The sequence below is a fragment of the Pteropus vampyrus genome, unplaced genomic scaffold, assembly GCF_000151845.1.
Source record: "Pteropus vampyrus isolate Shadow unplaced genomic scaffold, Pvam_2.0 Scaffold151, whole genome shotgun sequence".
Taxonomy (NCBI): Eukaryota; Metazoa; Chordata; class Mammalia; order Chiroptera; family Pteropodidae; genus Pteropus; species Pteropus vampyrus.
Window position 1 is genome coordinate 935,829 of NW_011888932.1, and position 26,125 is coordinate 961,953.

Consider the following 26,125-nt stretch of genomic DNA (forward strand, 5'->3'; position numbering starts at 1 on the left):
CTTAAAAATCATATTGAGCCAAATTGTTAGCCTTGCATATGTTGATGTAAGCTATTTAAAGACTGTTAATTTTCAGTGCTTAGAGAAATTGGTATTCACTTTCTCTCTTTGAATTCCTGGCTTGAGTTATGATAACTGGTGGTTGAAAATAGAACTTCAAAATGAGTAATAAGTATTTCCATTTTGCTCTTATGCAATATAAGTCAGTTAAGGAAAAAAACAAAACAAAAAACATTTAAAACACCATGCTCCCCAATGGCGAAGCATAACCCTGCATGAATTTAGTAGGCCTGACACCTTATGGTATCTGTCTTTTACAAATTTTTTCATAAATATTAACTCATATAAAATCTAGCAAGCAGATAGTATTCTAAAGCACTAGATTTTTACTAAAATACGTGATGAATGTGGTTGGCAAACTATGACCTCTGGGTCAAATTTGGCCTATCATCTGTTTTTATGTAGTCTGAAAGCTAAAAATGGTTTTCGCATTTTTAAAAGGTTGAAAAAAATCAAAATATTTAATAAAATTATGTGAAATTCACATTTCAGTGTTCATAAATAAGTTTTGTTGGAATACTCATTTGTTTACATATTGTCTCTGGCTGTTTTTATACTGTATGAGGATAAAGTTGAGTAATTGCAACAGAGACCATATGCTCTATAAAGCCCCAAATATTTACTACCGGGCTATTTACTGAAAAAGTTTGCTGACTGCAATGTCGACTAATTGAGATTTGAAGACATAGATCACATATTTATACCTCAATAACAGAAATTAGTCATCCTAGAGTTTAATCAGTAGAAATTTTATTCAGTCAGTCATCTACGTATCAAGCATTTATTGGGGGCTTGGTATGTGTCAGACTTTGGGCTGGATTCTATGAGAAATACAAATACCAAGACTGACTCAGGACTGCCTAAGGAAAGCAAAAGTGGAGGAGGGAAGGAAATGCCATCTCCAGTATCTCTTCCTATGTGTCCATTCTCTTCTCACTCAAAAGACTAAATTGGTCGTTTACAAAAGGAGGATAAACTTTTAAAGCATCCATGAAATGGTGCCACCGATGTTCATTGTTTTTATTGTTAGCTAATGGGAAATGAAATGTGAAATACATATGCTGCTAAGAGATCTAGAGATAAATTAGGTTTATAATATTTTACTTCTAATGTAGCATTTTTTATTGTAACTGAGGTTGTGTCACTAAACTTCTTACTCTTAACCAAGAAGCCATTAGATTAATAAATTCCATGTGGTCAGGAACAGCAAATATATGAATGGTACAATATGCCAGACCCTGGGCAGGGTACCTCACACACATTTAATTCCTCTAACAGCCTATTAGATGGTAGTAACAGCATTTTACTGATGAGGAGTGAGCCTCTGTTTTACCCACCTATTAATATCCACCTTGGGAACTCAAACCCACTTCAGTGCCCCTTCAAAATATGTATACTTTTGTCACAAAGACTATGAGTATTGCTTAGCAAGAGCAGAACCCCCACAGTCTTACCTAGAGTCTGTTTCCTTTTGTTTTATACCAGGAATTGGCAAACTTTCTGTAAAGAGCCAGATAGTAAATATTTAAGGCTTGCAGGCCATATGGTCTCTTGCAGCTACTCAATTCTGCCGTTGTAGTGTGGTAGCAGCCATAGACTTGATGTAAATGTGTTAGCAGGGCTGCGTTCCAATGCAACTTTATTTACAGACATTGAAATTTGAACTTCATATGATTTTCACGTCTTGAAATATTTTTTTCCAACCTTCTGAAATTGTAAAAACCTTTCTTGACCCTCAGGCCATAGTCCCACGGCCCTTGCTTCTCCATAGGTTCAATGAGCTTCGTGGATCTCATCTTGGCCCCTGTGCATTAGCTGCCACTGACCAGTAGGGGGCACTCTATCATCAGCCCTTTATTAAATTATATCACAATATAAGAATCAAAACTCATGATGAGCAAACTTTGTTATCAAAAAAATGACATTCTTAGAAGACTATTATTTGTATAATATTCTCTTGAAAATAACATTTTAAATGTTTTGATTTTTCAACAAATTAGGTTCAGCCATCTGGAAAATGCACATACGTATGTAGAATTTATGCTAGATAATGGATATTATTAAACATCTTTACTTAGCCTGTAAATTTTTTCTCCTAGTTTGCAGAAAAGCCCAGTATAAAACAATGATTTTTAAAAGTAAATCTTTATAAAACAGCAATAACAAGCCCTTTAGTTATGGTGCCAGCAATTGATTCTTGAATGTTGTGCTTATAACACAATTTTTTTTTTTTTTTTACTGTGTATCTTTGGGATAATTTTTAGGTAATTGTTATTTTTAGTTACATCACATTTTACTGATTAAATACTTAATAATCTTATATGATATACTCTAATTAAAAGGATTTAAGCGCTATTAGTGTTTTCTATCTATAACTCAGAATCTTCTGTCATACCAGTATTTATTCTCATTACAATATGTCTATATATACTTAATCATTTAATCATGTTAAATTTTTCCATACCAGTTTTCATGATGTATTTTAAAATTTTAAAAATTTCAAACTAAAACGGATGCTTTTTGAAGAGGGCTGGTTATTGCTTTAATCTCAAAAGTGGCATAGGAATGTCATGTTTCATCTCTGGATGAATGGACAGTAATGATCCAGCTTTTTCCTTCAAGGTGCTTGGCAGGAAAAGAGTGAAATGATAAACTCATGTAAACCGTGCACTCTTCAAGTACGTAGTGTGCAAGCTTAGCTTCACCTCCTACTTGCCAGTCATTCTGTGTTCAATCCTTTTCCAGGTGGTCTCCAGGCTCCTCTGTCAGTGGACCCTGCCACGTGTCCCATTGTCCCTGGCCAGGAAATGATTATAGAAATATCCAAGGGACATTCAGGGCTTGGTCTCAGCATTGTGGGAGGAAAAGACACACCCTTGGTAAGTTTCTAGGTGTGAGATATATTCATCATTACAGAGTTAGTTTTGAGCCTCGTTATAGCCATGTGTCACTTTATGGAAGACTTGGTTTTTTCACGATATGGAAAAAAATATAAATGACTACGTATCTCCATATTCTGGCCAGCTTTCAAATTTTCTTCTGTTTTTAATATTTAAGAGGATTTTCTCCATCTAGGATGTCGAATATTTTTTATAAATGCTTGTTAGACCAACAACATTACAACAGCAATAGAACAACAACATTACAATAGAAATATTATAACAGTTTTTAGGATGGTGGCTAAAACGTACAACTTATAAATATAAGTGTGAACTATTGCCACTATCATCATTATTATTATTTAATGAAATACTAGATAAAAGTATACATCAGTTATTCTAGCCTAACAAATTTAGGCTTTGCTTTATTCTGATTATGGTCACGTCTACTGATAATGTTTTTTTTTAATTGGACTAGAATGTTAGTTTTTGCTTGAATGATAGATCTTTGATTATTTAGTACATTTTAATTGTCACTAATCACTAGTGCTATTAAAATATAAAACTTCTCGGGTTTTGATTTATTCAAAATGTGATCATCAGTGCATATATATTTGAATAGGTCATACATACACCTTATATAAAGTTAAATTGACACAAAAGAATATCAAATGAAAAATGTCCCTCCTACCCTTTCGCCCTAGCCTTGCCCTCTACCCCAACACCACCTCCAACCAGGGCCTCTCCTTAGAGACAATCATTCTTATTAATTAGTATGTGTTTAAATGAGTATTTTGGTGTTTCATTTGCCTGTTTTATTTAGTAAGGGATAAATGGCATATGCCACATTTACAGATAAAATAAGTATAATATCAATAAAATAGTTCTTTCCATTTTTGGCAGGAATATAATGTTTCTGTGTTAGGACTATTGAGGGGTGGGGTGATTCTGTTCTCTTTTTCTGTAACAAATATTAGCCCCCTAAAGCACTAGGCAACTCAAAAACAGCATATGCTACAGGAACCTGGGTCTTAATGCCTTCTGCATGCTTCCTGCTTCACGGTTCTTCTCTCTCTTACTACCTAGCCTAGCCTGACCTAGAGAATCCTGATGTTTGGTTCAGCCCTACTAGTGAGCCACCTGAACCTGAACACGCTCAGAGGCTGGTGCTTATTTATTAAAGGATCTCTTCTCCTTCAGCTTAATTAAAGATTGGTTAAAACTTTTCTCCAGAGTTCAGGATAATTTATTTCATAAATTATTCTCCCTTTGCCTCTGCAGGCAGGAACTGTGGTGTGTGGCTTCCTGCATACTCTATGATGTTTTTTCATCTGCATGGATGGAACTGGGACACCTGGACTTAACTAGCTCAATAGCCAATTTTAGCTCTCAGCCCTTTTATGGGTCTTTGCCTTCTTAAGACCCCAGAACTTTTCTACATTTTTCACTGTCTGACTTGGAATGCTATCTGTTCAGTTTTTATTTTTGAAAATTCTCTTGAAAATAACATTTTAAATGTTATTTAAAGGGACATACTCTTCCTTTAGTTTCCCTTTGAATGATTTGGACTAGGCTATATTTTTTAATTGTATTTTTAATAATGCCTTCTAATTATATTTGATCTGGTCTTTGGGCAGTTCATAGAAACACTTTTGCCAGCTCTCCAGCCAGCTCCTAATATATGCAGGAAGTAACACACCATCAACAAAGCACCAGAGCAGACCACTGTTCCCCAAACCTGCATATGCATTCCATCCTCTCAGACTCCCCTCCGCTCACATTCCTCTCTTCCTGCCCAATTCCCTCCCCCAGCCTGAAATGAAGATTCTCTACCTCCTCCAAGTCCCTTCTTCAGCTTCCATGATCTCTGAGCTGATGGTCAACCATTCTTCTCTTTTAGCTCTCAGTCATATTTCCTCTCTTCCTTTTACCAGTAGAGGCAGATTCTTTACTTCTCAGAGTCTATTTCTTCATCTATTAATGAGGCTAGTAATACCTTATAGAGTTGCTAGGAAGATCAAAGAGATGACCTGTATACAGTGCTTAGCCTGGTGCATAGTAGGTAATAAGCAATTGCACGCGACATATACCTTCTCCAAGATTCAGTTTCCACACGCACTAAGCTAGTGGTAAGGATCAGAGGCTTTAGAAGCAGTAGATAATTTTATATAAGTGCATGTATATAATTGTTATGCTAAGGCCATTGGGATAATATTCAGAAACTACTGGTTGACCCTGAGCAATGGGTATGTCTCCATTCCAGGGACTGTTTTCTTATTTTTCCTAAGAGATGTTCTTGAATGGTAAATAATTTGTATAAATAAAGTTATATTTGAAATGAACCAAAGAAATTATGTTTTAGGGAAATTCTGTACTAAATTCTTTCATAAAGAAAAAGTAACCCTCTGATTTATTTAATGCAAATATAAGTTTCTTTCTGCTGCTTAAAATAAAACAGAACTGGATTTACCAAAGGAAATCAGAAGACTGATCAGCGTGTGTGGCCTAGCTCAATGAGTTTGTTAGCAGTTTTTTGTTTTTTTTTTTTTTTTGCTTTTGTTGTTATTACTATTTCACGGGCTGGTTATTGCTTTAATCTCAAAAGTGTCATAGGAATGTCATGTTTCATTTCTGGATGAATGGGCAGTAATGATCCAGCTTTTTCCTTCAAGGTGCTTGGCAGGAAAAGAGTGAAATGATAAACTCATGTAAACCGTGCACTCTTCAAGTACGTAGTGTGCAAGCTTAGCTTCACCTCCTACTTGCCAGTCATTCTGTGTTCAATCCTTTTCCAGGTGGTCTCCACGCTCCTCTGTCAGTGGACCCTGCCACGTGTCCCATTGTCCCTGGCCAGGAAATGATTATAGAAATATCCAAGGGACATTCAGGGCTTGGTCTCAGCATTGTGGGAGGAAAAGACACACCCTTGGTAAGAGATATATTCATCATTACAGAGTTAGTTTTGAGCCTCGTTATAGCCATGTGTCACTTTATGGAAGACTTGGTTTTTCACGATATGGAAAAAAATATAAATGACTACGTATCTCCATATTCTGGCCAGCTTTCAAATTTTCTTCTGTTTTTAATATTTAAGAGGATTTTCTCCATCTAGGATGTCGAATATTTTTTATAAATGCTTGTTAGACCAACAACATTACAACAGCAATAGAACAACAACATTACAATAGAAATATTATAACAGTTTTTAGGATGGTGGCTAAAACGTACAACTTATAAATATAAGTGTGAACTATTGCCACTATCATCATTATTATTATTTAATGAAATACTAGATAAAAGTATACATCAGTTATTCTAGCCTAACAAATTTAGGCTTTGCTTTATTCTGATTATGGTCACGTCTACTGATAATGTTTTTTTTTAATTGGACTAGAATGTTAGTTTTTGCTTGAATGATAGATCTTTGATTATTTAGTACATTTTAATTGTCACTAATCACTAGTGCTATTAAAATATAAAACTTCTCGGGTTTTGATTTATTCAAAATGTGATCATCAGTGCATATATATTTGAATAGGTCATACATACACCTTATATAAAGTTAAATTGACACAAAAGAATATCAAATGAAAAATGTCCCTCCTACCCTTTCGCCCTAGCCTTGCCCTCTACCCCAACACCACCTCCAACCAGGGCCTCTCCTTAGAGACAATCATTCTTATTAATTAGTATGTGTTTAAATGAGTATTTTGGTGTTTCATTTGCCTGTTTTATTTAGTAAGGGATAAATGGCATATGCCACATTTACAGATAAAATAAGTATAATATCAATAAAATAGTTCTTTCCATTTTTGGCAGGAATATAATGTTTCTGTGTTAGGACTATTGAGGGGTGGGGTGATTCTGTTCTCTTTTTCTGTAACAAATATTAGCCCCCTAAAGCACTAGGCAACTCAAAAACAGCATATGCTACAGGAACCTGGGTCTTAATGCCTTCTGCATGCTTCCTGCTTCACGGTTCTTCTCTCTCTTACTACCTAGCCTAGCCTGACCTAGAGAATCCTGATGTTTGGTTCAGCCCTACTAGTGAGCCACCTGAACCTGAACACGCTCAGAGGCTGGTGCTTATTTATTAAAGGATCTCTTCTCCTTCAGCTTAATTAAAGATTGGTTAAAACTTTTCTCCAGAGTTCAGGATAATTTATTTCATAAATTATTCTCCCTTTGCCTCTGCAGGCAGGAACTGTGGTGTGTGGCTTCCTGCATACTCTATGATGTTTTTTCATCTGCATGGATGGAACTGGGACACCTGGACTTAACTAGCTCAATAGCCAATTTTAGCTCTCAGCCCTTTTATGGGTCTTTGCCTTCTTAAGACCCCAGAACTTTTCTACATTTTTCACTGTCTGACTTGGAATGCTATCTGTTCAGTTTTTATTTTTGAAAATTCTCTTGAAAATAACATTTTAAATGTTATTTAAAGGGACATACTCTTCCTTTAGTTTCCCTTTGAATGATTTGGACTAGGCTATATTTTTTAATTGTATTTTTAATAATGCCTTCTAATTATATTTGATCTGGTCTTTGGGCAGTTCATAGAAACACTTTTGCCAGCTCTCCAGCCAGCTCCTAATATATGCAGGAAGTAACACACCATCAACAAAGCACCAGAGCAGACCACTGTTCCCCAAACCTGCATATGCATTCCATCCTCTCAGACTCCCCTCCGCTCACATTCCTCTCTTCCTGCCCAATTCCCTCCCCCAGCCTGAAATGAAGATTCTCTACCTCCTCCAAGTCCCTTCTTCAGCTTCCATGATCTCTGAGCTGATGGTCAACCATTCTTCTCTTTTAGCTCTCAGTCATATTTCCTCTCTTCCTTTTACCAGTAGAGGCAGATTCTTTACTTCTCAGAGTCTATTTCTTCATCTATTAATGAGGATAGTAATACCTTATAGAGTTGCTAGGAAGATCAAAGAGATGACCTGTATACAGTGCTTAGCCTGGTGCATAGTAGATAATAAGCAATTGCACGTGACATATACCTTCTCCAAGATTCAGTTTCCACACGCACTAAGCTAGTGGTAAGGATCAGAGGCTTTATAAGCAGTAGATAATTTTATATAAGTGCATGTATATAATTGTTATGCTAAGGCCATTGGGATAATATTCAGAAACTACTGGTTGACCCTGAGCAATGGGTGTGTCTCCATTCCAGGGACTGTTTTCTTATTTTTCCTAAGAGATGTTCTTGAATGGTAAATAATTTGTATAAATAAAGTTATATTTGAAATGAACCAAAGAAATTATGTTTTAGGGAAATTCTGTACTAAATTCTTTCATAAAGAAAAAGTAACCCTCTGATTTATTTAATGCAAATATAAGTTTCTTTCTGCTGCTTAAAATAAAACAGAACTGGATTTAGCAAAGGAAATCAGAAGACTGATCAGCGTGTGTGGCCTAGCTCAATGAGTTTGTTAGCAGATTTTTTTTTTTTTTTTTTTTTTTTTTTTTGCTTTTGTTATTATTACTATTTCACTTTGTGTGGGTTGGTTAGAAAACTTGAATAAGATGTGCCCACGCTGCTCTGGGTCTTTAATATTGCATACGTTTGTGCTACTAGCTGCCAGCTTGAGGGCTTCCACTGTTCCACATCACCCCCTGTGCCCTAGATGTGAGGCTGCTTGCTAAATGCTATAATCTGCTTCTCTTTCCACCGTGAGGCAGCCAGTGAAAAAAAAATTTTTTTAAAGCATCTTGAGGTTCATAATATATAGTTCTTCCTTTTCAGACTGTAAATCCCATTGTCCTTGGAAGGATAAGCACCACTTAAAAATGAGAAATGGGACACAGATTTCATTTCCTAACCTCAGGTACCTCATCAAAAGCTGTACGTTAGACTCATGATAATATATAGGCATGTTGTTTTTGGTGAGGCTGAACAGCGCAGGGTGGAAGGTACTTTAACAAATAAAATCATTGTTTACCACAATGAAGATCTTTTTTATTTTTCATTGTACCCCCCTCCCAAATTTTTTTTTTGACATGGAACATGTAGCCTAATTAACACTCCAAGTCACCAGATCATATTATCCAATCAGGTCCTGGGAGTGCATTCAGCCATCAGGAAGTTAGCAAACCAAGATAGAAGCATACAGAAGGAAATTGTGTATAATGTTGAGACGCACTGTCAAAAGCACCTTTACTCTTGCCCTTGCACGTTTGCTTATGTGACACATCCTTATTTCAGCTTTGATATCGGGAAAGAGTATGTTCTGCATACTGGTGACTCTTCTTTAGCATCTGCTCCAGTCCTCCCAATTAGGGTTTCTGTGCCCTCTTTGTTGTGTGTCCAACAGATATTTTTGCTGTCTTTAGAGGAATTAAGCCTCTGGGACTTGGTCTTGACACCACATCAGTCCTATCTGCTATAAATAGTGTCTCTGGAGGCAAGACAGATGGTTTTTGAGATCACAGAGGGAGCTCTCACTTAGCATCCCAATGTATTTGCAGAAGGTCATCTAAATAGACCTTTTAAAATACCACGATAATGATGAGGGTGAGCCTCCTGGGAAGGTTTATGAGCACACCTGGACCCAATCCTCAATGACAAACTTCTGCCTCTGTTGTTTTAATCCTATGATGTGCTCCCAGGTCTGCTTTTCGTGAATATGGCTCTTCTGTGATAGGTTGCATATGTTTGTTCAAAGGCTGCACTTTGCTTAGTGCTGAGGATACAAAATTGAGTGAAAAACCCTCTCTTTATTCATGCATTCATTCAAGTCGATTCTACTGCCTTTAATGTTTATGGTCTAATATAGGAGATCAACCAATGAAAAATCATAAGAGGGACTATTAAATTAGGGATGTCCTCTGGAAAGTAGAAAAATGTAGAGCTGTAGTACATACTTTATAGATTTAATTAATGTAGGCTACCTTTTATATGCTTCTCGTAAGCTAGAGTCTTAGTCCATTCAGGCTGCTATAACAAAATACCACAGACTGAGTGGCTTATAAACAACATAAATTTATTTCTCACAGATCTGGAGACTGAATCCAAGGTCAAGGTGGCAGCATGATCATTTGAAAACCCTCTTCTTGGTTGGAGGCTTCTTGTAGCCTAACATGTTGAAAGGGGCAAGGGAGCTGTGGGACCTCTTTTATAAGGGCACTAATCCCATTCACGAGGGCATTGCCTTCGTGACCTAATCACCTGCCTCCTAATACCATCACACTGGGCATTAGGATTTCAACATGGATTTGAGGGAGACACACAGCCAGAAAAGGCACATTGCATGAAAGAGATAGTATTTTTTATTTTTTATTTCCTTCTCTCCATCTATTCATTCATTCTTTCATCCTGTCTTCCCCTCCCTTCCTCTTTTTGGTCATGGAGTGGGCATTGGCATGAAATCTTGCAGCTGAGAGGACTTAGCATGTTCTGCCAAATGAAAGACCGAAGACTCTTACCTCTTATGATGCTTTCACCATATTCCTTAAGCCTCTCCCTGAATCCCTCAGTTTCCCCTTAGAAATGTTTGCTTGCTGATTAGAAGTTTTATCTCTATTGTCCTCAGAAGTAAAATATAGCTCTCCAGTGTCATTTTTGGGGATTATTTTATTATCGGCCCTGGGAATTCTAGAGAAGAGAAGGAAAACCTTAAGAATATTTTATCTTAGAGTATTATCAGTCTTGAACTGTTCTTGAGATCGAACAAATAAAGTGGAGGAAGAATGAGGAAACTTTCTCCAGGATCCTAACTCTATGCATTTTCCTTTTTCTGAGTACCATTGCCAAAGGTCCCAGGTTTAGACCATGCATTGTATCAAACCTAACAGGCAACATAGCAGAATAATGATGCTGATTCTATTGCATCATTATTAACTGTGGGGCCTTGGACAAGCGACTTAACCCTTCTAAATTTGCGTCTTCATTTGTAAAATAGTGGTGATGACAGAATCTACCTCTTAACGGTTGGTATTCAACTTAATTAAGAATGTAAAGGACTTTTCCCAGTGCTTGTCTATATTGAGTTCAGTTGTTGTTGTTGTTGTTGTTGTTGTTGTTGTTATTAAACAGTCACATTAAAGTAGATTGTTAGCTCTCTTCATCCATGTGTCTTTGGTATGTTACCCGTACACTGAGAAACATGACTGTTTTTAAATAAGTAGATATTTGTTTTTTAGCACGAAAATTTGATGAAGTGGTTCAGGCACTGTTCTTAATAGGTAATTAATGTGTGTTGTCTTATTTAATCCTCACAACAACCCTATAGGAAAGTTAGTAGCATTATCATCATTTTATAGATGAGGAAACTGAGACACAGATAAGTTAGGTAGCTTCTCCAAGGACATAATACTAGCATTTGGTCCAGTTGTGGTTTAATCAGACAGTCGGACTCCGATGCCAAACTATTTGTGCCCCTTTTCTAGTGCTACCACTATGTGTCATCGGGGTCTTCTGTAAAAGGGAGTTACCCGTATCTCTCACCAGATCCTAAGCTCCTTGAGAACAGTCTTGTTTTATTTTGTATCTTTAGTACCCCCATTTAGTGCCATGCACACTTAAAAATATGACTCTCCAGCTTCATTGCACCACTGAGTACCAGCCATGCTGACCTCACTCAGTTCTTCTCATGAGTCTTGTTTCTACCTGATGCAAGGCTTTTGCGTCTGCTGTTAGATCTGTCTGGAGTGCTTCTCCGATCAGTTTTAACTGTAGCTAGAGTATCCTATTTATTTGGGGGCACTCTTATGTGGTCGAAAGAACATTGTTGAAACCAAAACCTTCGAGGAAGAGTTGAACAGACTGAAAAAGGGAAGACCAGAAGGGACAATGAGGACTTTCTATATACATGTAAGGTTATCTTCTTGTGGATGAAGGATAAGAACAATTCAGGTGCTCACAAAGGGGCTCACTGAAAACAGATTTCGTATGATTATAAGGAAGAACTTTCTAAATATCAGCTGACCAAAGCTGGAATGAATTACCTGGGTATAGTGAGTGCCCCATCTTGAGAAATATTTTGACAAAGGTAGGCAGCCACACTGCAAGGATATTATTATTATTAGTCTTTCTTTTTTTGATCAAGGAGGAACATTTACATTTATAACTCTCTTTTTCAAAATGACGATTATATAAGAAAATTCATTCTCTCTTTGCATTCCCATCTCACCAATTTCTTAAAACTTCAAAGTCTCGAGTTTTTTAACTGGAGAATAATGCCTAATTATTGTTTTTTGTTTTGTGTTATGGAAGCTAATAATTGTTATCACTTTTGGGAAGGTGAGTTTAAGAATACAAGCCCTAGTTGTTATACTTTTACTGAGGCTTAAGATAAGCTTGTGGCTTTGCAAAAGGAAAACAGTTAGACTGGGGCATTTGTTTTGTTTTTATGTTCTTGGTACCATCTCATTGTAAATGAGGTCAGTGGATTCCCAAGACAGATTGTAAAATTTAGATATTCTTAATATCAAAAGGGTCTGGGAATGTCAGATTTAGGATCTTGTCATTTCTCTCCAAGTTTCAGACCTGTATTTTTTTCATCATCTGATTTAGTACCAATTTAATTCATTCCTATTAAACAGAAGTTCTGTAGGGCAGATGACGTTAGTGGGAAGCATCAAGATGGACCTCCCTCATTTGGATACTATGTGACAAAGTTAATTCATATAAAAATTGAAGTGAAGAATATCTGTCCTTTAGCTATAAACATATGTCGAGTTCTGAAGTAACCTCATTTAACCCTCTACCATGTTGCATGCTGTTATTTAGCTATTACTGCTTTTGACCATTTAAATGTAGGACTGCAGCAATTAAACCACTAGATAGTTTTTAAAGTAAGCAGAATAGAAAGCTATTTTACATTTGATTAAGTGTTTTATTTTGCTGTTCCCCTTCAAATGAACTTTGCACAGTCTATTTCATAAGGAGTGTGGTTTGCTTTGGCTCGTAATCTCCCAAAGCCAGGCTCCTTTTATCGTTATTGCTTAAGTCATATATTTTTACACAAAACATCTTATTACCTTAGTTTTATTTTAAAATCAAAGTGGAGTTTGCAAAAAGTCTATGAATCACACTGAAAGAATGTTAACGAATGGTACCTCTGAATTTCCAGATTTGGGCATTTCTGATCTTAAAGAATATAACTGTAAGCAAAAATATTATGCAAGCTGAGTAAAATTTAAATAAATAAGGACCATATGGAACTACAGGGACTTATAAAATATAAGGCAAATATTGTCCCATTTCCTTAAAATAAATCTATATTTCAGTATGAAAAATTATATTCATATTGATGAGTATCAACTTTTTGTTAAATCAGACTTGGCAAGGGAATTCCATTTTAAGTAAATATAAAACAGGTTGTTGTTTTTTTTTTTGAGCTTGAGAAGAGAAAGCTTTTCAGAGTCTTAAAATGCGAAACATTCTTATATATTCATAGCAATTCTTATATTAGCTGTTTTATTGCTGTGATTTTCATTTCACGTTTTAGTTATCTGTAAATAGTATGTAAGAGTTTGCAATCCCTGAGTTTGAGTTCTAGGATAGCTTACATAGTCCATTGCTTTAAAACAACAACAACACACACACACACACAACACACACACACAGATTGGTGTTACTGCTTCCTGTGTAGCTGATCATTTAATCTTTACTTTTATGTCAAACACACCACTCTGTCTGTTGCTGATTCAATGCTTATTTATGTTGTTTCTTGTTTATTACTTGAGAATATTTCAGTATAGCAAAATAATAGGTTCTGAACATTGTGATCCATTTTCTTTCTCTTCGAAGGTTTGGTAGGTTTATGTCTTCATACCCCCAAGCATATTGAATAGATGAATATATTAGATTAGGATATATAGACTATCTCTTTGTTCTTTTTTTTTCTCTTTGTTCCTTTTGTAGTAGAGTTTTATGAGGATTAAGTGCAGTTTTGACTATGTTCTGAGATTCTTAGAAAACCTGTGTAGTGAACCCTAATTTATTAGTGAGCAGGGTAGAGTATCCAGATTTTAAAAATTATTCTTCCAAGTATGATAGATAAGTTCCTTTGACTCTTGCTGACTTCCCTTTTATAGCTACAGCCTCTTCAGGTTTTCTAAACAGAAACAATTATCTATTTAACCTATGAAGTTGGCAAGCAAAACTACATCAATTTGACAAAAATTTATTTCTTGTAAAGCAATAATCTTTTATTGTATCCATGGTGAGAAAGCAGTACAGTATATGTACATTCGACTATAAGACTCATCCAAATTATAAAATTGTTAAAATAAGAAAAAATCATCTTAGAATAAAGGAAATATGGTATGTATTGACTACGTTATGGCTCAAGTTCTAAATGTTCTTATGAGATATCGAAATTAAATAACCTCTGAATCTTTGGTTCCCATGGATCAATGAGGAATGCCAAATACCTTTTGCATCAAAGAAAGGATAAGTTTTTGGTCTAAAAGTGGGGAAGACTAGCAACTTTACAACTTGTCTTGAACTATCTTTGTGTTTTACCTTTGTAATTGGTTCAAGAAATATGGATACACAAAACACACTGAGTATAAGCATAACAACAAAATGTGTTAAGTTTTGTATCCTTGAGTTAATCAACCCACTACCCCACTGTGGCAAGGACAATGGAGAACTGTCATTGTCAACATGAATCCTATCACCTCTATTATAGGTAGTATTTATCTGCATTTCCACCTTTAGCATTTTCACACTAAGCTTCCCAGTTTTATTGTAATGAAGTATCACCATTGAAAAACACTATTAGGAAGTATGGTCAATTCTTGGTATTCACCACAATTATGTCTCATAAAGTCACAGCAAATGCTGAATCGGTAAATAATAAGAGCCACTGCTTCTAGGGGAAATACAGAGTAAGATTCCTCCAAGCCTCTGGTCAAAACATTTTCAACAGCCAAATTAATATGTAACTTTGTTTTATGGGTGGTTCTATTTAAAGATACCATATTTAATATGTATTGTTGATTCACTGCCATTGAACTCATAGCCAACATTACTATGACTCATAACCAAACGAGGGTTAGCTAACACATGTATTTTCTCCGTAAGGCACCTTGCAGCCTTCTTGCACTTAGGAACATTAGACAGCACTTTAGCCCTGTGGTTGGGGTCCATTGTAAACAGAAAAATCACAAACAAAGTTCAAAAAGCACAAAAATGCAAAACACCTGGCACTAAAAAGACCACAACAGGATGCTTGTTTACAGTATGAGAACTGAAACAAGAAGCCAAATGTCACCTTGTTCTCTACCTCAGCTGTGAATTGCCACTCGAAATTTTCACCACTCTACAGCATGTCTACAGATGACTGTGAAAGCACAAACAGCATTGATTTGGGGGAGTAGGCAAATTCACAAATAGAGAATTAATGAACAATAAAGATTGTACTTAACTAAAACAGGAAACTCAGAATATCTAGGAACAGGACTCTTGTAGTCTGGCTTATATCTTGTGGCATTCAAATGGTTTCTTGGACTTAGCCTTGAACAGTTCATGACTTGAGAAAGAATAACCTAAAATATTCTTGTAGCATAATCTTTCTTGAAAAGAAGCAATTAATTATATTCTGAGATCACCATGATAACAGGAATATTTGAGATAAAATATAGACCATGACTGGTGTTGTTCATCCTTAGAGTCACGAATCCTGACCACTCTGACATACATGTATTCCTCTATGTATCAGATATGCCCCTTAAACCTTCAATATATTTGTGTTAAATAAATAATAGACATATCACAAAGGTATGATTAGTGGCAGAGCTAAAATCTAAACTCAGGTTTATGTGGCCATAGCCAGGACTCTTCCCAGCATACATTGCTGCCTTCATTGTTTACAGGCTGGAAAGTTCCTCAGGCAGACTTGATAGAGTCTGTGATAGATTAAAATTGATCATAAATTTCATGCCATTCTTTCCAGATTCCTTGAATTTGAGCTTGCTCATTTCCTTTCTTTGACCAGTAGTAGTGAAAGTGGCATTGTGTGACTTTCAAGCCTTAGCCTCAAGCTTAGCTCTTGTCCTCCTGAAATACTGCCACCTTGCAAACAAGCCTGGAGGATAACACATCATATAGAGAAAGCACATGGAGAGAGGGGGCCCAGCCATCCAACCTGAGGCCCCAGCAAACCTGACTGCACACTCATGTGAGACCCCAACTGACACAACATAGAACAGAACAACTGCTCAGCTGAGCCCAAACCAAATTACCAACCGCAGAATTATGAACGAATGGTTAGTTTTTGTTTTAAGCCTCTAGTTTTTATAGCAAAAGATAATGCAAAGGCTGACCCAGCCTCCACATCTTTCTGATCTCTTTCAACTTGTGAGATTTAGGATTCTTCTGGTCTGCCATTTAGAAGAAGGTCTTATTCCTAGGCAGAGCCTAAGCATCTGTGTAACATGATGGCTTTCTATGCTTCACTTTGTATATAATGTTCATAGTGGTCTCAAATTTTAGAGCTGGAGCGACTGACTAGAAGTCATGTAGTTCAATTCTGCTTTACTGATAATGTAAAGTATTGTCAACAAAGTGGTTCATGCAGACCCATTTGCAAAATTGGCTACCTGAAGAGCTGTCAAAGAATGTAACTGGCTTCCCCGTCCTGACTGCTTCCATACCTACTGTGCCACTTTTTTTTTTCAAATCACATTCTAATTGAAATACAATAAGGAAGCTTAGTTTTTAAAGAATTTGGTCACAAAGGATTTGGGACAGAAAAGAATCATGATCTGAGACACTCATTCCTTTACATAAATATACTTTGGAGCCTATCAACTTTGCTCAAAGTGAGATATACTTTAACATTTTTAACCCAACACTTTTTTAAAAAAAAAACTCTAATTGTAGTGACATTACAAATCAGTAACTTAATATATCTGCATGTGTTTTTCAGCATAGAATTGAGTATAATTTGGGCCTGCACAGCATTAGAGTGAGCATTTTACTCCCCCACCATGTTATTCCCCGTCATTGGCTTGGTCGTCTACTGTGTAGACTTCCTGCTGAGAAAGTAGTCTACTTACTATGTAGAAGACATGTCTGATTTCTGAACGGTGATGGCCATGGAGGAGAACGCCATTAAGTAACATTGAAAAGTAGCTCCTCTAAGGCTGCAGGTGTGAACCATGGTTTCTTCCAGAGGGGATAAAACAATACCCACTTTATATACAATGTTTTAATACTTCTTTTAATGCCCACGGGTCTTTCTTATTAGGAGGAATTTTTGCCATAAAACAGGAAATAAGACATAATACTCTTTTTGGATCATGGGTAAATATGTTTTCCACCTAAAAGTATAATTTAATGTGAAACTTTTCTATAGTTAAAATGTCCCTGAGGATTATTTTGTAGGGAGCGGATAGGGGCTTTTATGAATATGGCAAAGATTGGGTTTAATTCCAGAGTAATCCAAATTAAGTAAAACAGGCCTACAAGCCGTAAAATTAAGTCATGTATACACCGTCCTTTATAATATCTACCATCAAATTCTTTATCAAAGTTTTGTCCTAAGATGCTTGTTAAAACAATCCACTGAATATCTAGAAATGTAAACTATAAAACCCCCTTCTATGGAAATAGTTCACCCGCACAGGGTGCTCATCAATATCCTTCAGTCTACAGGAAACCCTTAGTTAATTTTTCTAACACATGGCTTCTTTAAGTGTTATGGGCCTATTGTGACAATAAAATTGCCTTTTGCTGAATGATTGGTGTGTTTATGAGTTACTTTATCTACTTGTTGGCAGCTTGAACAGTAAAGAAAATGGTGATTGATGGGCTGAAGTTTCTGATGACTTTGACTCTGCCTAAGGATACATTACTGCAGTGTTGTGAAATTCTTTTCCAGCAATTCAGAGTTTAAATCCCCCTGGAGGAGTCTGTGATTTTTTGTGGGGCTCAGTGATAATTAAGTCCCTGATACTTAGCTCCTTTAAATTGCTCTCTGAGCTAAAGTAAATCCTCTAGAAATTCAAGTGGATTTAATATCCATGTATGATGGGTGTTTTTGTTGTATATTACCATCAGAAGCTTGGTTGAGTTAGGTTAAGATTATGACATACTAATAACCCTCCTCTTTCTGGGTCATTTCGATTTCTTCTTCTATCTCCAACTAAATTTTTGATAATCATTTAGCAAACATTTATCAAACGTGTACTCTGGGCTTGGCACCAGGATACAAATTGGAGTTAGAAACAGCTCTCATCTGGAAAGATTCCACCAAGGATCCTGGGAGGTGGTACAGGACCTAGATCCATAGCAAGCTATTGTGATACTGTGATAACTTTAATAATACTAAGAGATAAAACAGTGACCCACAGGTAGTGTTGATCAGCTTAACTGGAGGAGTCAGAAAGTTTCATAGGAGAGGGGGCACGTGGCTGATTCAAGCAAAAGAGGTAGCAGATTTTTTTTAAAAAGACACGACCTTCAAGCATTTAGTGCCCTTCATACTTTTCAAATATAGATATATAGAATATCTCTGGAAAAATACACAAGAAACTTAATACTGTTTGTTTCTAATTAGGGAAACTGAGTAGCTGAGGGACACTTTTCATTGCTATTTTGAATCTAATACCATGTGTGCGTTATCTATATTTAAAAATAAATACTTATTCTTTTGGGAATGGAGACATTAAGACAGTGGTCCCTTAAACAATATGATGAATTTGCTATCCAGCTATTTCTTCTTGGGTGTCTGTTTTTTTAATGGTATCCCTAATTATGGCGTAAAGGAATTTTTCTCAGTTAAATGTGTTTCAGACATAGACTGGTGAAGGGGAAGTTTTAAAGCAGAAGATTTTTTTTATGTCTCTAAAATCCTGCCTAACCCTTCTAAATAGAGAAAACCCAATATTTGAGAGATTCTTTAACTCACTGATCAAATTCTTCTCTAGCTCTAGAGTTGGCAAGTCAAATGAGTAATTTAGAATATCCAGAGGGAAAATGTTAGTCTTATCTCAGGCAGTAAGTAAACAGACCATCTTACTTAAATTTCTGTTGTCCTGGTGAAAATCACACAACTACCAAGAGGAAGTTAGTATTGGTTATATTGATTCATTTATCTATATGTTTATAAATGATTCTCAAGTCTGTGCCATTAATTTAGAGAAATCTTTTCTTGGATATAACAACTTTTTAAACATCAATTTATCGCTTTTATCTATTATAATGTTTTATAACCATTCCTGTAGAAAAAAAAGTCATTCCGTGAATAATATGGGAACACAGAAACAGGATTGAAAAGATGAAAGAAAAGAAAGAGACAAGAATAACAAATGGAATTAAGAGAAAAACTCCATGTTGGGTTAGGGAGAGGACCTACCCATCATGCTTTGTGCAGTGCAAACCCCTGTTCATGTACCAACACTAGCAAGTGAGATCCATAGATCATCACCCCACCTCATTAAGCCAAAGACTTCCTTTTTCACGTCTACAAGTCGTCTTTTTGTTCACTCTATATAAAATAATCAGCTCATGCCCTCAAGGTTTTTGCTGTGGAGTTGAGAAGACAATATTTCAGCAGAATCGGTGCCATATGGAAAATCCCAAGTTCACTTTTGTACAAGTGCAAAATAAAATATTCAAAACAGATGAGAAGCTTGCTATAGTGGTAGGAACACAGGCTTTGGTATTAAATAGTCCTGAGCTGGAATTTAATCTCTCCTACATAGAAGTTGCAAAGACCTGGTCAAGTCTGAACTCTTCTGAACCTCTGTTTCTTCAAGTGTAATTGAGACTAATAATACCAAACTTGCTTAGTTGTTATGTGTATTAAATGGCACAAAATGGGAAGTGTGTAGCATTTTTGGCACATAGATGTTAAATGAGATGTTATCACTCCGTGACTATGTGCTGAAACTGCACATAAAGCCTTGGGTGTAAATAATATTGTTAAAACCATACAAAAATGAGGACACTAAAGCCAGGAGAGGTTAACAGTCTTCCCAAGGCCCATGGCCAGTAGTAGCAGGGCCAGGATTTGGACCAAGAAGTCTGACTCCAGAGGCTTACCTCAATCTTTTGTCTCTACTGCCTCTCCTCAGCATAAGCCAGCAACCCACTTCCAGGCAAATGATGAATAGACTGCTTCTGGAATAGTTGAGTTTTAGAAGACATCAGTATTGGTAGACAGTCATCGAAGTTTTCTGGGTGAAAGAATGTTATCTAAATATGCAGAGACAGGAAGTGGGGCTGGTTGGGGAGAAGGCACACAGAGCTGTATCAACAAGCATTTCTGCGTGAGTAGTTTCAGAGCATTAAAATTTAAGGGGTTATGGGAGGAGATAAGAATCATTTGTATCATCAGTTCCAAATTTTTATTTAAAATAATAAAAGTCTTTCATTAATGACCTATTATTTCACTGAATCACAATTTTTCCAAAGCAAGAAGTAAAATTTTAATGTAGCCTTGTCAAATAGATGCTTATACATCTCTCAATCTGGTATCTTTTTTACTATTTTGTCCTACTCTGTGAACTGCATAACTTTTGAAGAATAATTCAAATCCATTTTTCTTTTCAATTCACCGGCCTACATGTCTAATTTAACTATTGGTCCCCACCTCTCACCTCTATCACCCTCATTTAATGCAACTGTCCAGAACCGCAGTTTTATAGAACACTTTCAGCACACAAGGGCACATGGTAAGAAATATGGGCTTTTTCTATTGATAGGTCAGAGTGTCTCATGTTTTTTTGTATTTTCCCTGGTAACTTTAAGAGAAATCAGAGCAGTAGCCAAGCAAAAAGAAAGAAAGAAATGGGGAGTTTTTCATACAGAAAGACTCATGGACCAAAAACAGATCATTGGCAATGAGTTCAGCATTTATTTGAGACTATTAACAGTATATTTATTTTATGTGTAACAGTTCATTGAGCACCCAGAAAGTATCTCAGAAGTCAGGCTACCTTTATGGAATAAAAACTTTACGGGTTCTTTTCCTTCCTTCCTTTTGAGTCTGAATGAAGAGAAATTCCCATTTAACTTTGTACTGTTCGAAGATCAAAGGAGTTTATGCTGGAAGTTAAGCTCTGTGAAAACCATGTGTAGTATGAATTCAGTCTGATTCTCCCATCCAGTGAGGATAGGGTGTTTGACCACCAAACTTTGAAAACCGGCATTACACTAGGTGTTACAGGAGTTTGCATTAGTTTTTACCTGTACAACCTTAAAAAAAAAAATTTCCCTTGGTGTCATCTTGGCAGTGTTGTTGGGATCACCTCAAGCCACTGAGCCAGGAATGGTTTCCTCAGAACCATTCCCCAGAAACAGTTCAGAGGAACAAGCTCTTGGCAATGTAAATACTCCCTGGGTCTGGAAATTTCCTAAGTCAGTTACAACGAAGAATGGTCTAAATCTGTTGCTGGTACAGAATCTGAAATGTAAATTGTTGGATCAAGGAACCTTTCCTGGCTCTTGGGGGCTACTTCTCTAATTGCTGTAATAAAGAATATTTTCAGAGCTGTGGGATGATAAGATGAAAGGATTTAATATTATAAAGATACTTGGAATCCAGATGTGTCCTATGGTTATAAACCTCTTATTTTCTTTTGTTGCTTCTCTACTCCAGAATTTGTGTGGGAACCTTTTTTTTTTTTTTTAAGGAAGTAAGTTTGGTTCAGATTTTTTTTTCCCTGTCTTGTTATATTTTTGCAAGAAATATTTCATTATTAATGTCAACATAATTCTAATTCTGAGGCTCCATACTTCTGGACTAAGGCATAATTCAACATTAATCATTTTGGTGGCTCATTAACTCTCAGAGTTCTAGTTTCTTCATAAAGATCCCAGACATAGGTAGGCAGGCCCCTGTGGTCATTGTCATTGGTCCATCATGTAATCATCAAGCCATATGTATCCAAGCCTACATGATCTCTTTAGGAACAGAAGTCCTGCTGCTTCCAGGCCCCAGTGCTTGGGAAACTGGACTTCATTTAAGGTTGGATCATTATACCTTGAGCCCGTCCCCCTTGACCATTGCCTGTGAGGTTTTGAAACCTGTGTTTTTGCTGGGGGAGTGGGAGAATGGAAAGTTCTCCCACTTTCCATTGGGCTCAAATCTTTACCTCTGATGAGACCCACAGATCTGTGTTTCTTGTCTCAACTCAAAAGCTTTTCTCTTTTCCCAGAGGCCCTCCAAGACACCTAGTATAATCTATTCAACATCTTTTCAGTGCCCATCAGTTTTATAAGCAACAGAAAAAACAATGATTTCTGGCTGCTTCAGTTTTCAGCTCTGCAAAAATCCATGAGGCAAGAAATTTCAAAGCTCAACTACTTCCTCAACATGAGGGAGGAAAATAATATGAACAAACTCAATCAAATATTTTTAAAATAGTGTCCCGAAAACATATAAGTATTTGGGTGTAGAAATGTAAATTGTCTGGAGGGATCCTGATGAAACTTGATGGTGGTTGTCTCTGGGGAGTGTCAGTGAGTGCCTGGTGTGGGAGGCAGTCTCTGCGTTTACTGTGCTCTGTGGTATTGCTTGAGGCCTTTACATTGGTACATGTTATTTTTATGATGATAAAAAAGTTGAGATTATTTATTTGAAGAAATACAAATTATTTTTTCAATTCATTAACCATAAAACACTTTCCTCAACCAAAGTTTACCTACCTTAGATGCTGATGTGATTTTATGGTTCAGAATGCTGAGTTCAGAAGTTAATTTGCCCCAGATTACACAATGGCAGAGTCAGGATTCGAACCCACAGCTGTCTTACACTTAGGTCCACGAATGCTCTTTTCCCTACTCCATGCTCTGTCCTCCAGGGCCAATTCATTCCACTACGTTCCTTTATTTCATTGCCCAAGTAATGAGGCCTGACAAACCCCCTTTATCAGGCCACACATCTATGCCAAATCCTTGAATACCAATAAATACCTGAAACCGTGTTTCAAAATATATCATAAAATATAAATAAGAATGACACATAGTTCACCTGAAGTTCATACACAGCAGCAATGTACAGGGTTAACAGTAAAACACATGGGGGAAGTTTAACTTGAAATATTAGGCAAAGCCAGGCCTAAAGCAATGAAATAATAAACTTAGGAAAAATTTATTATACCTCTGAATATGTCATAACTGTGTATTTTGTTTATCTTTAGGTCAAATAAAATATCACATTATTAGCAAATAGCAAATTATGGGTTGCTGCCTATGGTTTGGTGGTTTGCTTAAGGAAACATTTGTGGTTGTTGAAAATTATTAAGAGTTTGTTTTTCATAGGATGCTATAGTTATACATGAAGTTTATGAGGAAGGAGCAGCAGCCAGAGATGGAAGACTTTGGGCTGGTGACCAGATATTAGAGGTATATGATTATGAATTTTATTTTATACCAATAAATATAGTTCCTTTACTGACCTAATGCACAGCTTATCTATTCACTATCTTCTACTCTATGATATCTGCACTTATTTCTCTCTCATTTAAGAAAACATGTACCTTTTTTTTCTGTTTTTAATGTACATTGAATAACTGTCAGAATCATCATGACATTATCAGTCAAAATCTACATGTGAAAACTTTTTAATTAAAAGTATAAGTTATGGTTTTATGATATTAATGTCAAGTGAGAGTGTGTAATATTATAGCTAGATATTTTTTTTGCCTCTCCATTACACCTTACTAAATTCTCTCCCAAAAGCACTTATACATAAACATGTACACCTGATATTTTAAAGACTTCACTGCAGCTTTAAGTATTATTTTCTCATTCCTAATCTTTAAGTCAAATGGAGATTCATGCCTTGCCACTCTTGTTTTCTAGTTGGTGAAAACATAGAATCTTTTCCCTTTAGGTGGTATATGGTACTTATTAAAAATTGAAATGCTTAACTTGCCTCTTTCAAATGGACTCTCATTTAGCAAAGGCGTTAAAGCCTTTTAAAAAGTGCCAAGGCAGGCAGTGTCTGAAAAGGGGAACGGATGAATGGAAAGTCAATGCCAGGCGTTCTGGTAGGTGGAACTAAAGAGCTTTTTCAATGGTGTGAAACCTTTAGGCAACATTTATTTCTTTCATTGGATGAATTTAATTGAACGGTTAACATTTTATGGTGGGCATGTGCATTTTTGCTTTGCGACTTTAATATAGCACGATATGAATGACATCATACTATTTTATATTTCCCTTTGGTGGTTCAAGTCCGCCTCCCAAGATGAAACCAGAGATATAATTAAGGGCAGAAAATATAGGCAAGAAGGAGTTAAAAGAGAGACCAGGCTGACTGCAAATTAAATTCTGGGCGAGTTATAGGATTTCTCTGCAGGCCTTTACTGTGCTTTATCATTGGATTAGGACGTATTCCCAGTACATTCATTAAGGTACAAGTGTATGAGGTTAGAAAAATAAGCGAGGCCTCTTTGGGAACTGGCTGCTTTAGCATACAACACCATTTTTTAATGGTCAGGAATTTGGGGGTGTTTTTTTCTCCCTAGATTTTCTAATTAACAGGTCATGTCATAATTGGCTTTATAAGATGAATGGATTGAATATTCAAAAGAGTAAAGATGCATAAATGCATTGATAGTTAAATGATTTGTGAGCCGACATATTATTCTATAGTGGTTACTGGAAACTAAATGTGTATGTTATCTCGATTGTGGCAATGGTTGCACAGGTATAAATCCACATAAATTAACAGTATAAATTGTACGCTTTATGTATAGTTTATTTCATAACAGTTATACCTCAATAAAATTTTTTTTAACTATATCTATTTGTATTGGATAGACACTCAACTGTAGCTGCTGACTTCCATAAAGTATATTCATGTTCAAGTGAGCACTCAGGACAGGTTAGCATGAAGAAAGCAAATTTTTTTAAGTAGAAGGAGAATTTGAAAGGTTAAATAAGTCATTTCTTGGCATCTAGCTGAATTATATTACCTAATATGGATGAATGGCCTCCACTTATCATTAAAGATGACCAGGACAGGATCTTTTCTTACCCTAAACAGGATCTAGTCCACAAGAAGATATAGTTAAGAAATATAACTCTCAGTTTGGACAAGCAGCATGTTTTCTTTCTAAGCCGCTTTAGACCCCACATTTGAACTTGTTCTAATTGTGGTTGCTGTCTAGAGATGCATAATAACACATGATCAACCTGTGGCCTGCAGGTTGCCTTGAGAAGAAGACAGGCCAGCTTTAGTGTGGTATATTTTGAGACCATGAAACAAAGCAACTCCACATCAGTGCTTTTGCAAACAATGGCCTTTCTGTTTACGAGGGTCCTCTGCATTGTGCACACTGGCCTTCCATGGCTTTAATACTATCCTCATGTTAAATTTAGGGCAAGCCAGATTTTGCTTACAAAGATATAGTCCAATAATTTTTTAGCATGGCAAAATTTATAATTCTGTGATTAGCAGGGACTGTCTTCTTTCTATTCTTCTTTTACAGTCTTTTCCTCCACTTACGTTATCTTTACTCCCATTATTCCTTTCTATTTTTGTGTTTGGGAGTAGAAAGAATAGAAGGCTAATGCCTGGATTTCCCTGTGGAATAAAGTAATGAGGAACTGCTGCCCTAGTTTGGTTATTCTTCCCACTTTTCCACTGGCCTGTTCTAGGGACGTGATACACTTCCACAGAGAACTAGGACTTCCTATGGCTCTTCTTCTCAAATAGGGAGCTCTCCTATTCCCACCCCTACCCCTCTACAATCAATGTTCTAAATAATGCATATAGTGCTTCTGTAAGGCACTTAAGGTAATACATAACTGCACAGTATTCTAGCCATACAGCAATATTTCTCTTAGGAGTATTATGCATTTAGCGGTATCTCTTGATGAGCAGAGAAGGAAATGAAAACTCTGAACTTGGAGATCACTTTGATTTGAACAGACATCTTGATGCTGGAATTTAGTATAAATTGCTTTTATAATATTAGAGTTTGATGCTTTTAATTAAATGTATAATTGTTAGGGCCTTTCAAAAGATGTTTTAGAGGCTTAGACAATTCACCTTCAATCCATGGAGGTAACTTTTTTCCAACTGAGTAACAGAAGTGGTCTTGTGTGCCATCTATTGGAATACAGGAGAATCATCAGCTCAGACCACATTTTCTAGAGACACTGTTTTTCCCTTTGTTCTGTGGTTTTACCTCACAAACAAGGAGAGTGCATTCATGGACCTAAAGTAACAGTGAATGCTGATGCTAAGAGAAATCAGCCCTGATGGCAG

The 26,125-nt window shown here is 36.3% G+C and overlaps 1 protein-coding gene across 1 annotated transcript in view; it reads left to right on the plus strand.

The window, feature by feature from the left end:
- The window catches only part of PATJ (PATJ, crumbs cell polarity complex component), a 320,321-nt gene that overhangs the window by 256,157 nt on the left and 38,039 nt on the right, over positions 1-26,125 (plus strand). Inside the window, exons 34-35 of the mRNA XM_011369533.2 lie at positions 2,806-2,939; positions 23,167-23,250. Of these exons, the coding sequence (XP_011367835.1) occupies positions 2,806-2,939; positions 23,167-23,250 (218 nt within the window). The remainder of the gene's footprint in view (positions 1-2,805; positions 2,940-23,166; positions 23,251-26,125) is intronic.